This window comes from Hylobates moloch, unplaced genomic scaffold (assembly GCF_009828535.3).
Source record: "Hylobates moloch isolate HMO894 unplaced genomic scaffold, HMol_V3 SCAFFOLD_15, whole genome shotgun sequence".
Lineage (NCBI taxonomy): Eukaryota > Metazoa > Chordata > Mammalia > Primates > Hylobatidae > Hylobates > Hylobates moloch.
The window spans coordinates 82,525,136-82,542,537 of record NW_026652290.1 but is presented as its reverse complement, the minus strand read 5'-3'; the positions used below and the strand labels follow the sequence as shown (position 1 = coordinate 82,542,537).

The 17,402-nt window shown below is 45.0% G+C and overlaps 1 protein-coding gene across 2 annotated transcripts in view; it reads right to left on the bottom strand.

Annotated features, from left to right (window-relative positions):
* KCNG3 (potassium voltage-gated channel modifier subfamily G member 3) overlaps window positions 1-17,167 on the bottom strand; it is a 55,557-nt gene extending 38,390 nt beyond the window's left edge. Inside the window, exon 1 of one of the 2 annotated variants that reach the window (XM_032178794.2) lies at window positions 16,026-17,167. In XM_032178794.2, the coding sequence (XP_032034685.1) occupies window positions 16,026-16,690 (665 nt within the window). In that variant the 5' untranslated portion in view covers window positions 16,691-17,167. The remainder of the gene's footprint in view (window positions 1-16,025) is intronic. The other variant, XM_032178795.2, reaches the window with a different exon arrangement.
* Window positions 17,168-17,402: the final 235 nt, after the last annotated feature.

The window sequence follows — 17,402 nt, the reverse complement described above, 5'->3', positions numbered from 1 at the left end:
TATGTGTATATATATGTGTATATATGTGTATATACGTGTATATACGTGTATATATGTATATATATGTGTATATATGTGTATATATGTATATATGTGTATATATGTATGTATATATGTGTATGTATATGTGTATATATGTATATATGTGTGTATATATGTATATATATGTGTATATATGTGTGTCTATATATATGTGTGTGTGTGTGTGTGTATATATATATATATATATATATATTTTTTTTTTTTTTTTTTTTTTTTGAGACGGAGTCTTGCTCTGTCGCCCAGGCTGGAGTGCAGTGGCGCAATCTCGGCTCACTGCAACCTCCACCTCCTGGGTTCACGCCATTCTCCTGCCTCAGCCTCCCAAGTAGCTGGTCAGTACAATATTTTTATTAAATATTTGTGTCGGGGTCGGGCATGGTGGTTCAGGCCTGCAATCCCAGCACTTTGGGAGGCCGAGGTGGGCAGATCACCTGAGGTCAGGAGTTCGAGACCAGCCTGGCCAACATGGCGAAAATCCGTCTCTGTTAAAAATATAAAAATTAACCAAGCATGGTAGTGCATGTCTGTAATCCCAGCTACTAGAGAGGCTGAGGCCAGAGAATCGTTTGAACCCAGGAAGCGGAAGTTGCAGTGAGCCGAGATCACGCCACTGCACTCCAGCCTGGGTGACAAAGCAAGACCCCGTCTCAAAAAATATATATATATTTTTTGAGTCATCTCTTTCACAGGCATCCCATGGGGTTTTATACCCTGAGACAACGCACCTTAGTAAGATTCTGGATGAGTGAGAGCAGTGTTTTTCATTTGTAAAGTTGGAGTTGGAATTGTGAAAGGAGAACCTGGAGCCTTTACCACAGGCACGTTCTCAGGCCTCCTTGTTTTACAGGTGTCCACACTGAAGTTGAGGACTTGGAAACTGGTTGCCTTTAAAACCATGGTTCTCAAACTTTTGGGGCTCAGGACCCCTTTACACTCAACAACTCCTGAGGATCTAAAGGAGCTTTTGTTTTATGTAAATTACATCTATCAATATTTATCATATTATATATTAAACTAGAATTTTTTTGAGATAGGGTCTCACTATGTTGCCCAGGCTGGAGTGCAATGGCACCTTCATGGCTCACTGCAGCCCCAACCTCCTGGGCTCGAGCAATTCTCCCACTTCAGCCTCCTGAGTAGCTGGGTGTAGTGCACATCACCATGCCTAGCTAATTTTCTTAATTTGTAGAGAAGAGGTCTCATCATATTGCCCAGGCTGGTCTTGAGCTCCTGGGCTCAAGTGATCCTCCCACCTAGGCCTCCCAAAGTGCTGGGATTACAGGTCTGAGTCACCACGCCTGGCCTGTCAAAGACACTCTTAGGTAAAGTTTAAAAAAAAAAAAAAAATTGAGTACATGGTAGTGGAGGATATAAAAACTAACACAGTTTGGTGTCACTCAAATGACATGACCTCGGAAGCCCTTCGGGGACACCCCAGGCTGTGTTAGTTCTGTCCCCCACCTGCACTCCCTTCCACAGCGGCACCATCTCACCTTCTCTCATGGATGGCTCTATGGCTACTTGAGGGCAAGGGTCCCGCCTTGGTTATGCCTCAGGAGTTACTGGGTAATATTAACACATATAACTCACTTCCTTTCTTAAAGTGTGCGTCCCAGTTTATTTCACATAAAATCATAAACTTTTAATACATTACTAAAACAGCTGTCCTTGATTTAATACAGGTTGAGTATCTCTTCTAACATGCTTGGGACTAGAAGTATTTCAGAGTTTGAATTTTTTTTTTTTTTGGATTTTGGAGTATTTGCATAATACCACTTGAGTATCCCAAATTCGAAATCCAAAATACTCCAATGAGCATTTCCTTTGAGTATCATGTCAGCACTAAAAAAGTTTCACATTTTGGCATGTTTTGGATTTTCAGATTTGGGATGCTCAATCTTTAGGACCTATCTCCTGAATCCCAGTTTTCATCACCCATTGCCTCCCCAGCCACCAGATTTACTAAGTTAGACTCAAGGATAGCTAAACTTTCTTTCTCTAGGATGGATACAAAGCATAAAGCACTTACTAGAACCCAGAAGTACCTTGCCATCTCACAATCAGCTCCAAGTAGTGAATCCTGGTATTTTCCAAGGTGGAGCTCAAGCATGAATATCGTCATATAAGAGTGCAATAGCCAGGCTTAGTGACTCACACCTGTAATCCCAACACTTTGGGAGGCCAAGGTGGGCAAATCCCTTGAGCTAGGGAGTTCGAGACCAGTTTTGGGCAACTGAGCAAAACCCCATCTCTACAAAAATTCAAAAAAATTAGCTGGGCATGGTGGTGCATGCTTGTAGTCCCAGCTACTTGGGGGGCTGAGGCGGGAGGGTCGCTTGAGCTCAGTAGGTCAAGGCTGCAGTGAGCCAAGACAGCACCACTGCACTTCAGTCTGGGTGACAAAATGAGACCCTGTCTCAAAAAAAGAAAGAAAGAAAGAAAGAAAGAAAAGAAAGAAAGAAAGAAAGAAAGAAAGAAGAAAGAAAGAAAGAAAGAAAGAAAGAAAGAAAGAAAGAAAGAAAGAAAGAAAGAAAGAAAGAAAGAAAGAAAAATAAAGAAAAAAAGAGTGGTATAAATGAGGGTTAAACATCTCTGAAATTAACACAAATCAGGCAGGCAGGGTGACTCACGCCTGTAATCCCAGCCAAGGCGATTTGCCAAGGCGGGCAAATCACTTGAGGCCAGGAGTTCGAGACCTACCTGGGCAACATGGCGAAACCCTGTCTCTACTAAAAATAACAAAAATTAGCCAGGCATGTTGGCGCATGTCTGTAACCCCACCTACTCGGGAGGCTGAGGCACAAGAATCACTTGAACCCAGGAGGTGGAGGTTGCAGTGAGCTGAGATTGCACCATTGCACTCCAGCCTGGGTGACAGAGCAAGACTCTGTCTCAAATTAGAAAACAAAAACAAACAAACAAAAACACACACAGATAGTCCTTAACTTCTAAATACTTGATATCCCACACCAACCATAAAAGCCCCTGTTCTACCAGAACTATCAAGATTCAATAATAAGTTCTAATTATTGTTTAGTACTTCGGGGAAATAGAACACTCTGTAAGTCAGGGTGGTCCTCAGTGGGATCCAAGGGCATTTAGCATGGCTGGTTAGAAGACTAGAATCAGGCATCACTTCCTGATCCTGGAAGCCACCAAATAACACAGGTACTCTCATTATCCCCATCTTACAGATAAGCAAACTCAGCCTTAGGGAAAGAGCGTGCCTGAGGTCCTGCAGCTAGACAGTGGTAAAGTGTTAAGTCCAGGCCTGGGTGGCACCACCATTCTAAACCAGGGGTTGGCAAATGTTTCCTATAAAGGGCCAGAAAGTAAATGTTTTAGGCTTTTCAGGCCATACAGCTTCTATTGCAACTACCCATCTCTGCCAAAGTAGTAGGAAAGCTGCCATAAACAATATGTAAAAGAATGAGTGTGGCTGTGTTCCAATAAAACTTTATTTATGGACACTAAAATGTGAATGTCATGTAGTGTTCACAAGTCACAAAATATTCTTCTTTTGATTTTTTTTCAACATTTACAAAATGTAAAAACCATAACTACTCGTAAGGCTGAGACAGGAAGAGCCTTTAAACTCGAGTTCAAGACCAGCCTAGGCAGCATATTGAGACCCCATCTTAAAAAAAACAAAAACAAACAAACAAAAAAGTAAAATCCTTTTTTTTTTCTTTGAGATGGAGTCTTGCTCTGTTGCCCAGGCTAGAGTGCAGTGGCGTGATCTTGGCTCACTGCAACCTCCGCCTGGGTTCAAGCAATTTTTGTGCCTCAGTCTCCCTAGTAGCTGGGATTACAGGCATGCACCATCACACTCGGCTAATTTTTGTATTTTTAGTAGAGACAGGGTTTCACCATGTTGGCCAGGCTGGTCTCGAACTCTTGACCTCAGGTGATCTGCCCACCTCACCCTCCCCAAGTGCTAGGATTTCAGGCGTGAGCCACCGTGCCTAGCCAAAATCCATTCTTACTTAGTTCAGGGGCTATACAAAAACCAGGCAGCGGGCCTGAGTTCGTCTGCAGGTTATAGTCTGCCCACCCCAGCTCCAGACTCCCACTGGTCCTGCAACAAAGTGTGTGGGGGATGAGTAGAGACCCTTGTCATACCATGAGGCCAGAGGCTCACTTGGCTGATTATAACAATATCTTTACCCAGAAAAAGGGAAACCCTGACACCACAGCCTAGATCAACACGATCTTTAGCTGCCCGAACCCAGGACTCAAGGAAGTCCTTGACCATCCAGAAGAAACCAAATACCAGTACCAGAGGCTTCTGTGAGCTAACCAAGAAACCCACCCTGCATCTCTTACTGCAGTCCTAACTGGCCTCACTGGTTCCACACTTGCAGGACCCTGGAGTCTACACTCCACACGCAGACCAAAGTGATCTTTTAAAATTAAAATTAAGCCAATTCTCTCTTCTCCTCAAAACCCACATTCAGATACAAATCCAAAATCCTTACCAAATGGTAAAAAGAAAACAATCAAACCTAAATCCTTTTAGTTGGTGCATCTATAAGGCGTTTCATGGGCCCCTTATGAAACGCCCCTGCCTTCCCCCCCATTCCCCACCATTCTCACCTCTCTAGGTTTCCTTCCTTGTTGCTCCAATTGACCAAAGACATATCCACCTCAGGGACTGGTTTGTGCTTCCTCTTCTCTATGCTTAAAACTCTTTCACCCAGCTATCTTCCCAGGTGCCTCCTGCGTCCCTCCAGGACCCTATTCAGGCATCACCTACCACAGAGGGCTTTCCTAATCATGGCGCACACTTACACTCTGCACACCCCTTATTCTGACTTATTACTTCATAACACTTATCGCCCTCTGGGCTTTTCTTGTTGTTGTTTTTCTCTAATCCCATGAAGGATAACTTACATTGTGCTTTTTCTTTTGAGATGGGATCTCACTATGTTGCCCAGGCTGGCTTCAAATTCCTGGGCTCAAACAAACTGCCTGCCTCAGCTTCCCAAACAGCTGGGACTACAGTGTTATGTATTGATTTATTAGAATAGGTGGTCATTGAAAGCAAGGACTTTGTTTTATTCACTGCTATATCCCCAACACCTAAAACAGTACTAAATACACAGTCGGTGCTCAATAAATGTTTGTTGAATTTAATGAATACATGAATAGGGAGCCATAAAACCAACTTGCAATTGATTTTTAAAAATATAACCTACAGATCGGGCATAGTGGCTCATGCCTATAATCCCAACACTTTGGGAGGCCAGGCAGGAGAATTGCTTGAGGCCAGAAGTTCCAGACCAGAATGGAAACACAGAGAGACCCTGTCTCTACAAAAAATTTTAAAATTAGCCAGGCAGTAGGCCGGGCGCAGTGGCTCACACCTGTAACCCCAGCACTTTGGGGGGCCAAGGTGGGTGGATCACGAGGTCAGGAGTTTGAGACCAGCCTAGCAAACATGGTGAAACCCCGTCTCTACTAAAAATACAAAAATTAGCCGGGCCTGGGCATGGTGGCGCACGCCTGTAATCCCAGCTACTCGGGAGGCTGAGGCACAAGAATCGCTTGAACCCGGGAGGCTGAGTTTGCAGTGAGCTGAGACTGCACCACTGCACTCCAGCCTGGTGAACAGAGCAAGACTCCACCTCAAAACAAAAACAAAAACAAAAACACTGTGGATAGTGACAGTTGCACAATCTTGTAAATATTCCAAAAACCACTGAATTTTATGGTATGTGAATTATATCTCAATAAAGCTATTCTAGGCCAGGCACAGTGGCTCATGCCTATAATCCCAACACTTTGGGAGACCGAGATACATGGATCACTCAAGTCCAGGAGTTCAAGACTAGCCCAGGCAATATAGCAAGATCCCACCTCTACAAAAAATATAAAAATTAGCCGGGCATGGTGGTGTGTGCCTGTAGTCCCAGCTACTTGGGAGGCTACGGTGAGAGGATTGTCAGAGCCAGGGAGGCAGACGTTGCAGTGACAGGAGATCGTACCACTGCATTCCAGCCTGGGTGACAGAGCAAGACCCTGTCTCAAAAAAATAAAAATAAAAAAAAGCTGTTCTATTTTTAATTATGTTGTTTCCAGATGTTTGCTATGCAATGTGCTATTAAATGTGTTATTAATATAGGATCCTATTCATTACTAACTGCATATGATGATGGTTATTATTATCAATAAAGAATAGTTCTGACTTTCATATTTTAGAGGGAAATTTAGCAGTATCTATCAAAAAATGTTTAAAGCACAATCCTTTTAACTCAGCTATTTTCCACTTTGGAATTTAGCCTAAATATATACTCACACCGATTTGCAAGGATATATGGAAATGATCGTGCTCTGTGCCACTGTTTGCACTTTTGAAAAACTAGTATTAAAACATTTCTCAGCAGAGTAGAGTGAGGGCATGGGAATCAGAGCCCAGGACGCCACCGACCCACTGTGAGTCTGGACATATTGGATAAAGTACCTAAATCTCAGGCATAAAACTGGGTAACAGCACTACTTCATAGGACTGTAATGAGACTTAGACGACAAAACACATGTCAGTATTCAATAAATATTAACTGTTACAATCATTACTATTATCATCAGATGAGACATTTATTAAATGAATTATGGCCCATCCATGCAATGGAATGGTATACAAATATTTAAAGAATGGAGGAGATTTATAAGAACTAATACGAAAAGAGTTTCTTTTCCCTCTTTCTTTTCGAGACAGGGTCTTGCTCTGTCACCCAAGCTGGAGTGCAGTGCCGCGATCACGGCTCACTGCAGCCTCAACCTTCTGGGTTCAAGTGATCCTCCTACCTCAGACTCCTGAGTAGCTGGGATTACAGGAGCATGTCACCACACCCGGCTAAATTTTGTAGAGATGGGATTTTGCCATGTTGCCCAGGCTGGTCTCAAACTCGTGAGCTCAAACGATCCTCTCGCCTCAGGCCTCCTAAAGTGCTAGGACTAAAGGCCTAAGCCCCTGCTCCTGGCATGAAAAGAGCTTCAAAATGTATCGTTAAGTAAAAAAGGCCAATTGCTGAACAAGATCATAGAACAATCCCAATTATGTATTTAAAAGAGAAAATCTGACAGAGTGCTGTGGCTCACACCTGTAATCCTAGCATTTTGGGAGGCCGAGGTGGGTGGATCACCTGAGGTCAGGAGTTCGAGACCAGCCTGGCCAACATGGTGAAATTCCATCTCTATTAAAAATACAAAAATTAGCTGGACATGGTGGTGCACGCCTGTAGTCCCAGCTACTCGGGAGGCTGAGGCAGGAGAATTGCTTGAACCCGGGAGGCGGAGGTTGCAGTGAGCTGAGATCGTGCCACTGCACTCCAGCCTGGCAACAGAGCGAGACTCCGTCTGAAGGAAAAATAAATAAATAAATAATAAAAGAGAAAATCTGTATGTGTATATATATGTAATGGTATACACTTGCATGTATGTATGTGTTTGTGTGTGTGTGTGTACACGCACATGTGTATATATGTTTATATGTGCTTGGAAAGTTTCTCGAAGAATACCCAGAAACTGGGTGGTGGGATTGAAGAGATAGAGCAAGTTAACTTTTCACATTTTAACACTTTTTTTCCAATGAAGAAAGTTTTAATTTTACAAATATAAAAAGAATAATGTTGACAATAACTTGCTTACCAAAAAGTAGGGAAAAAAGAAGCACTCTGGTTAGAGAAAGGGCATTGACAAAAGAAAGTTTCCACTGAATTCTAAAATTGGCAGCAGCCTGTCCACATTAAAAGAAACACTCTACTGTGAAAGAACAGAATTTAACTGAGGTTCTGGGTTATGTTCAATCCTATCAGAGATCTAGTAATTACTGACTTCTGAAAATATCCACCTTATCTGCACAGTAAAAGCACTAAGACTTTCATCTTCAGTTTCAAATATTGCTTTTTATTTTTAAAGTACTTAAAACCTCTTGGATTTATATAGTATTGAACTGAAAGGCAATCGAAATAATATAGCTGAAATTTAAATTTCCATCACCTGGCGTTTCATTTTGATCATTTAATTTTTTTTAACTGAGGATTAAAATAACACAAGAAATTTTAACATTTTAAAAATCTCCTCAAATTCTCACCACCACAACACAAAGCAATACCAATTAAAGATCAAAATTCCAACATGAAGCAACTTTTAGAAAAAAATTTCTAAAGAGCAGATCAAAATTATAGCAAGACTTTGCCTGCTAAAGAGCTTTAAAACTCAAGAACACTTCAGCTGAGACTGAGGAGACAAAGTGTTATAGGCAAAAGGGACCAAAAACTAAAAGGGGCCACTACTTTATATCTGACCTTTCAGAAGTCACAACTTCTCAAAGGCTGCCAGCAAAGAGCATCTTTTTTTTTTTTTTTTTTTTTTTTTTAAGACAGAGTCTCACTCTGTCACCCAGGCTGGAGTGCAGTGGTGCAATCTCGGCTCACCGCAAGCTCTGCCTCCCGGGTTCACGCCATTCTCCCACCTCAGCCTCCCAAGTAGCTCGAACTACAGGCGCCTGCCACCATGCCTAGCTAATTTTGTTTTTGTATTTTTAGCAGAGACAGGGTTTCTAATTTTTTCTATTTTTAGTAGTGATGGGGTTTCACCATGTTAGCCAGGATGGTCTCGATCTCCTGACCTCGTGATCCACCCGCCTCGGCCTCCCAAAGTGCTGGGATTATAGGCATGAGCCACCGCGCCCGGCAAATGCTTAGTCATTTTAAAAAACAACTCGTCTATATGTTAAAATGCGAAAAAGAACATTAATCTTCTTGGAAGTGTCAGAATAATACTCAGATGTTACTAGAAGGCAAACTGCCTGAAAAATCTAGTTTATCTTAATAATCAGATAAAACATTAAGAACATCACCATTCTAAGATTAATTCGTTACTAGAATTGTTTATCAAGGGAGATTATGAATGTGTTCACTATTATCTTTAACAGGTGAGACAGTCCCCTCAATGAGGACTAAACTCAGTCGTAAAGTAAGGAAAGACGTCTATGATCCTTCTCCCACCAACATGCTGGAGATCCCTCTTCCAGTGTCTCCTCCCCACAGTATCCCCAAATGGGAAGCAGATCCTGTAGAAAAAGAACTGGATTCAGGCTTACTGTGTGTGAGCCAAAGTAGTCAAGTGAGAGGGACCCCAATGCCTGTGGGCCCTAGCACAGCTTCACACAATAAATATCTCACACACTCTCCTAGTCCTCGTAGGTGAGCTGTCATTAATGACATAGTAACACCCACATAATTCACCTGAATCCAGTCACTTCTCACTGTCTCCACTGCTATTCCCTTAGATCAAGGTCCATATGCTCTCAGCTGCCAGGTCTCTCCACATCTACTGTCGACCCTCCCTTCATTCTCAACCCAGTGGTGTTTTTAAAACACATATCATAGCTTTCCTCTGCTTAAAACCTTCCAAAGACCTCCCTGTTACACTTGGAAGAAAATCCAAACTCCTTCCCATGGCACACAGGCCCTGCCTGATAGGCCCCATTGCCCTCCAACCTCATCTACCCTTGGACAAAACTATAGCCCACATGGGCCTTCCTTCTGTCCTGTAGACAAGCCCAGCCCATTGCCATCTCAGTGGCATCTTTGCATTAGCTGCTCCCTCTACCCAGCACACTCTTCTCACTCAACTCATGTCACCTTTTACAATCTGAAATTCTTATTTGCTTACTGTGCTGTCTGCTACTATCACCGCTAACTGCCCAGCTCCATGACAGCAGGAACCCTTTGTAGGAACCTCTGTGCCCATACTGTCTGGCACAGCGCCTGGCACAATCACAGGAGCTCAAGAGTTGATGAATGGTTAGAATTCACAATTATTGGTTGGGCACGGTGGCTCACTCCTGTAATCCCAGCACTTTGGGAGGCCGAGGCAGGTGGATCACGAGGTCAGGAGTTTGAGACCAGCCTGGCCAATATGGAAAACAAAAAATTAGCCGGGATGGTGGCGGATACCTGTAATCCAGTATTGGAGGGGCTGAGACAGAAAAGCTGAACCAGAGGTAGAGTTGCAAAAAAAAAAGAATTCACAATTTTTTTAATCATTATGCATTTTTTCTCAACAAATAGTGAAAGTGCAGCTACTATGCTTTAGGCAATTGTAGTTGTCTTTTAATGGGGTCCTAAATTAGAAAACAAAGTATTTGCAACTAATATCATAAAAGGAGCTAATTTCTTTTTTTCTTTTTCTTTTTTATTTTTTTTTTTTGAGATGGAGTCTTGCTCTGTCACTCAGGCTGGAATGCAGTGGTGTGAGCTCAGCTCACTGCAACCTTAATATTATTTTTAGTCTTCAAACTAAGAAAGTCACTGACAAAATGAGAAAAAGGTATAAATATCTCATTTTTAAAAGCAAGATGAATGACTCCTCAATATATGTAAAGATGCAAAATCTTGCTCAAAATAAAATAAAACTACTGGATACCATTTTTCACTTTTCAGCATAGTAAAGATCAAATACTTTGTAGAGTATGCAGAAACATGCTCTCTCCTATATTGCTGGTGGGAGTATAAATTGATACAGTACAATCTTTTTGGAGAGTAGTTTGGAATTATCTGTGAAAATTACAAGTGTGTATCTCCTTTGACCCAATGATTTAACTCTCAGGAATGTATCCTATGGATATACCTGCATAAAAGAAATAAAATATATATGAACAGGATAATCACTGCAGCATTTACTACTGACAAGAAACGACATAAAGGTATAGTGACTATGGGCCATCTCTACAGTAGAGTACTACGAAGCTGCAGAATCAGGGAGCTCTTTATAGACTCACATGGAATGATCTACATAACACATTGTTAGTTAAAAAGCAAGTTTCAGGACAGTGTGTATTACACTGGATTTCTGGCTTTTGTAAATATATATAATGTACTTACAAATATATAAAATGTCTCTGAAATGACAAACCAAAAACTAGTAACTTTGGTTACATCTAGGGAAAAGAACTGAATGGCTGGAAGAATGGAGAAAAGCTTAGTTTTGTTGCTTTTAGATTTTGAACCGTTCTTACATGATTATTAACCATCTAAAACAAATCAATTTAAAAGGATTATCCTCATACATAAAAAGTTCTAAAATATTGCTTTGGAAGACCTAAGATTTCTTCCAAACTTTAGATTTTGCACTGTGCCAAAATTTCAGAGGTTCATAAAAGTACTCTTATCTTTATTCCTTTTGTACCATTAAGTACTTGGTAAATAATTGTTCCTTGATTTTTTTTATTGTTTTTTCGTTCTGAGACAGGGTCTCCCTGCTGTCTAGGCTGGAGTACAGTTGCTGAATCATAGTTCACTGCAGCCTTCAACTCCTGGGCTCAGGTGATCCTCCCACCTCAGCCTCTGGAGTAGCTGGGACTACAGGCTGTTTCCCGATAGACCTTTTTAATTTTCTTTTTTTTTTTTTTGAGACTCAGTCTCACTTTATGGCCCAGGCTGGAGTGCAGTGGTGTGATCTTGGCTCGCTGCAACCTCCGCTTCTCAGGTTCAAGTGATTCTCCTGCCTCAGCCTCCCAAGTAGCTGGGATTACAGTCACCCACCACCACGCTCAGCTAATTCGGGGTTTCACCATGTTGGCCTGGCTGGTCTCGAACTCCTGACCTCAGGTGATCCACCTGCCTCGGCCTCCCAAAGTGCTGGAATTACAGGCGTGAGCCACCGCGCCCAGCCCCAAACAGCATTTTAAACCATGCAATAGAAGATATAGTTCTGATGGCCGGGCGCGGTGGCTCACGCTTGTAATCCCAGCACTTTGGGAGGCCGTGGCGGGCAGATCACGAGGTCAGGAGATCGAGACCACGGTGAAACCCCGTCTCTACTAAAAAAAAAAAAAAAATTAGCCGGGCGTAGTGGCAGGTGCCTGTAGTCCCAGCTACTCGGAGAGGCTGAGGCAGAAGAATGGCGTGAACCCGGGAGGCGGAGCTTGCAGTGAGCCGAGATTGCGCCACTGCACTCCAGCCTGGGTGGCAGGGCGAGACTCCATCTCAAAAAAAAAAAAAAAACAACAACAACAAAAAAAGAAGATATAGTTCTGGAAGGTTATATTTTGAAATGTTATATAAACAATAGATATTTATAGTGCCTGAAAAGCAATTTTTGCGGTAGTGGAGAAATGACAACTCTGGCAAGTAGTAAGAATTATTTCCTAGTATTTCAGCTGGGCACAGTGGCTCACACCTGTAATCCCAACACTTTGGGAGGCCAAGGTGGTAGGATTGCTTGAAGCCAGGAGTTCAAGACAGGCCTGGGCAACATAGTAAGACCCCATATCGAACTCCTGACCTTGTGATCTGCCCACCTCGGCCTCCCAGAGTGCTGGGATTACAGGTGTGAGCCACCACGCCTGGCCTGTGAGACCCCATGTCTACAAAAAATGTTCTTAATTCACTGGGCGTGGTAGCTCATGCCTGTAGTCCCAGCTACTCCGGAGGCTGAGGTGGGAGAATCACCTGACTCCAGGAGTTCCAGGCTGCAGTGGGCTTGATTGCACCACTGCACTCCGGCCTGGGTGACAGAGTGAGATCTCTTCTCAATCAGTCAACAAAAATACAAAATAAAAGATGTTTTAATAACAAATAGTATAAGAGAATTTACCTGCCTTCTAGGACTTTTTATCTAATCTAGCTTGGGAGCCAGGATACGTTTATATGAAAATATAACCATCATGCTAAGAAGGATATCATAGATGCCAAATAAATAGTACAAATAAGCAATTCCTTAAGGAGTTCGGGAGGAAACATCACATCTACTAGGGTAATCAGTAAATGCTTCAAGAGAGGAATAGAATCTGAATTGGGCTTGATGAATAATCCAATTTCAGCAGGCTAGGCATTGCACAGTAAGGGATATTTGAGTGGCTCAGGAAGAAGTAAGCAGGCCAGGCTGGACAAATGAAGACTGCAAGTGGCAAGGGATACTCTTAACTCCTGGAAAGTCCACTTCATCAGTCCCTGATGCCTGTGCCCTTCCAATGCCCTGGATTAATTTGGACTCTTCCTGGTATTTTCGAGTTGTCATTTCTCCTCCATTTCTCCACCTGCACAAAGCCATCCAAGCTCTCATCCCCTCCCTCTGGGAAGATCTCCAACTCATCTTCCTGTGTACCATCTTCTCTCTCTCCAAATCACGCAACACATGCACCACATGTACTACTTTATATGTATAACCCATTTACCCCAAACACAAAACTGGCCAATGGCTAGCCACTGCCTGCAAAATAAAATTATTCTCCCTGGAATTCAAGGCCTTCTATCATCTGCTCTCTATCCACCTCTCACTCCATCACTAGACTCAAGCTTCCATAAACATCATATACAAGTTTCTTGCCCATGATGTTCCTTTTATCTTAAAAAATCTCTTTTATTTTGTTCCCAGGCAGGGCACACATGGTTGTACAGGTTGCATTAACTAGAATTTATACAAACGACACTCCCTGGCCAGGCGCGGTGGCTCACGCCTATAGTCCCAGCACTTTGGAAGGCCGACGTGGGTGGATTACCTGAGGTCAGGAGTTCGAGACCAGCCTGACCAACATGGAGAAGCCCCATCTCTACTAAAAATGCAAAAAATAAAATAAAAGAAACAACACTCCCTGCTAGTTTGGGCAGTGCACAACCTCTGCAACCTTCCAACCATGGTTTGTTTTCATCCTCCACCACCTTGAAGGCCTTCTCCGAACAACGGAACTCTCAGAGATCAATTGTGCCTCTGATTCCTACACCACCAACTTGACACCAGCTTTTCTTTACGACAGAAAGTTACAATATTTGGAACACCAGCAGTGCCTTGAACATAACAGATACTCAAAAGATGTTTGCAAACTATGATGGAGTAAGTCAAGAACGGCAGGTTGTCATCAAACTGTAAAGAGCCTTGAAGGCCAAGAAAGAAGTTTTGGCTTTATTTGGCAGATGTGAAATACGGTCAAATAATGAGAATGATGTTTTAGAAAGTCTAATTTCAGCAACCACAAGCAAGCAGGGTTTTAGCGACTATACTTAAAGTGACAGGTTAAGGGCCTTCTCTGTTGAAGGGCAGAGGGGAGCTTCCTCTGTAATGAGCAGCATCCTCATTCAGCCATCCTGCAGTTTATCTGTTTGGGATTGCAGATATTGGTTTTCATATACCTACACTCAGAGAGTGAAGCTAAAACTGGGCCATTAAGCCAAGAAAAACATGCTTTTGCCTGAAATATCTAAGTATCTAGGAAACAGCTCTGACTTGAATAATTATACACATACATAAAATACATATACACAAATAAGCATTACTTTTCTTTTCTCCCTTCCCTTCTTTTGCAGTCTCCCTCTTTTCCATCTCTGTCTTCCCTTTTTTGTTTCTCCCCCTAAAATTACTATGCATGTCTCTCATTTCTTTACAAATGCTTTACATTAATGATCTCCATATGGCCCTTTCCCTCTCCCAAAACACCCTCCCTCCCCCTAAGATTATATTTGAGGTATTTTACTGGTTTTGCTCATATACTGGTTCAGTCAACTCCCTCATTATCTGTACTAATAACAATTCAATTCTCCTGTTTCCTTTGCTAATGTAGGTCAAACCTTCACTAACCTTAGAATTCTACAGTTACTAGAGAATCAAAATTGCAAGTCCATTTTCCTAAAGCCCTCCTTAAAAAAAAAAAAAAAAGGCATTTACGTATTTAGGTAAATAAATTAATTTCATTGTATTGTTGGAGAACCAAATAAGTAACTCTTATCTGTAAATTCAAAACTGTTAGAACCTAATTCACTAAACAAAATGAGTTTCCTAATGAATTTCCTTTCAAAGCATGTATCTTCGATTTCAAGCCAAGAAGAAATAATAGACTCCGTGGCACTAGACAATTTTATTTACTTCTTAGATTTGTATAAAAATCCTTACTCCCTACACGAAGAATATTATGTAGAAGTAATCCACTGCAATAGCAAGGCCGCCGTTCCGAACATGTACATGCCTATCAGTAAAAGATGACAGGGCACAACCTTAAATTTAAAAAATGAATGGAAGGAGGATCTTAAGACAGTATCAAACAGATAAACTATAATATGCAGTTTGGGTTTTCTGCCCCAAAAGGCTGTCTTCTTTGAAAGTCCACCCTTAGTCTGCTTATTCCTCCCATTGAATATGCTCACTTGTACTAAAAACAGGAAAGCGCTATCACCACTTCAAGGTAAGACAGTCTAAGAAAAGACTGCAATATTTCCCCATTCATCCTAGTAAAGTGGAAAAAAAAACTTACCCAAATACTGTTTTCTAGATTTAGGACAGTTTAGATTTTTCTCTGCTCTCAAGGTAATGTTTTTTTCCCTTCCCATATCATAGACCCTCTGAAACTCGCAGTGTGGATCTTTGATACCAAACGGTGGACAAGAGGTTTGCTAACTCCACACTTTGTAGGAAAAGGGGGGAGAAAAGGGCACAGACATCCATTATTTAGAGTCTATCGGTAAATTAACTTGCTTTATAACAATTCCATTACAGCACATAGTATGCCGGGGGCAGAGTGTATAGAATGTGTGGAGAGTGCACATTTCACCATAACAAGAACCCATCTTTCCAAACACTACCAAAAATTGGCAAATAATTCAAACTACGCTTAGTTCAAGGCTTAATTGTTGAACCCTAACAATAAAAGTTCAGAAAAATATAATTAGCAGGTTGCTCTCTGCGCAAAAGTAAACTACAAAGAGGGGACGTTTGTCTATCTCCACACGCCCCTCCCCATGCCTGAGGATTTCGCCCTCAAGAGGTGCGTCTAGTGTAAGGGCCAGACCTCGCTGGTGCCCCGGACAACGGGGTGGGAGTAGGGACCGACCCGTCCCGTAGTTGGCCGCGCCTGGGGCCTCGCTGGGCCGCGCACCCCGCTGGCTCGGTCGCCCGGAGGCGGACAGGACGGAGACGGGACGGATGGACGGGACAGACAGACGCTACAGGACGGACGGGACGGGCAGAGAAGCAGTGCGTCCTACCCGGAGGGCTCCCTCCCAGGGCCGGCGGAGTACCTGCTCCGGTCATCCAGGCTGCGGTTGTCGGCGGCTGCGTTGCGCCAGTCGGGCAACGTGCTGGCGCACAGCACCACCATGGACACAATCACGAACACCACCGACACGCTAGCCAGGATCTGCGCGGCCAGCGACGACGTGGGCTCCTCGAAGGTCCGCCGCATGCGCTCCAGCCAGCGCCTGGAGGGAGCCGCCTCGGCCCCGCCGGGGCGCGCCTCGTCGCGGCCCAGCACACCCGGCTCGTCGGCCGAGTAGAAGGTGTAGGTGTCGGACATGCGGTCGTCGAGGCGGCGCTGGCAGCAGTACTCGAGGTGCGCGCCCTCCAGGCCCCAGTAGATCATCTCGTTGTAGAAGGAGAGCTCGCACATCCGCGGCGCGAAGCGCAACTTGCCGTGGCCGCGCACGTAGAGCAGGATGAAGCCGAAGGCCTCCGAGTGCCGGTCGAAGAAGTACTCGTTGCGCTCGCGGTCGTAGTCGTCGCACACCTCGAGCACGTCGCGCTCGGAGCGGCAGCCGTGCAGCCGGCTCACGCGGCGCAGCGGGAAGTCCTTCAGCAGCTCCCGGGACAGCGAGTACCGGGCGCCGCCCACGTTCAGCACCACCGAGGCCGCCCCGCTGCGCCCGAAGGTCATGGCCGCCCGGGAGACCTTCGGCCCTAGGGCCCGGCTGCAGCCCCCCACCCGAAGCCGCCACGCGGGGCCTGCCTGCCCGTGGCTGACGGGGGAGCGCGCCGTCGGGGCCCGCGCTCCCTCGGGGCTCCGCTCCTGCCCTCCGCTGGCCCGGGGGTCCCTGGGCTCGAGTATCTCCGGCGCTGCTAGCAGCGCGCCCTCCGCCCGGCGGTACCTGCGGGTGGCCGGGGAGTCCTCGCCGGCGCCAGCGCTGCGCCCCACCGGCTGGGAACGCGGCTGTGTCCGCGCCGCCGCCCCTCGCGCCCGAGGGCTGCCCACACCGAGGCCGCGGTGCCCTCTCCCAGGCCGCGGCGCCGACCCCCTGAGGGGTGCGGGCGCCGAATGGAGGCGCCGGGGCGGGATAGCTCCCCGTCTCTGGCGCTCCCTGCGGCCGCGGACTCGGCGGCCGCCCCGCCGCCGTCCAGAGGCGAGAGGCAAAGTGAGCGGGTTCGGAGGCGGCGAAGAGCCGGCTCGCGGCGGCGGGGGCGGGGCCTCTGTGCCGTCCTCCTCCTCGCCCGCCAGCTCCGCGCGCGCCGCTCACCTCCCTCCGCGCCGCCCTCCGCTTCCCGCCCGCGCCCGCACCTCCCCGGCTTGCTCGGGCTGGGATTCCCGGGCGCCCCGCCCTGGACCTCGGGCTCCCCGCCTCGTGACGCCGTCCTCCCCCTCCGCTCCCTCC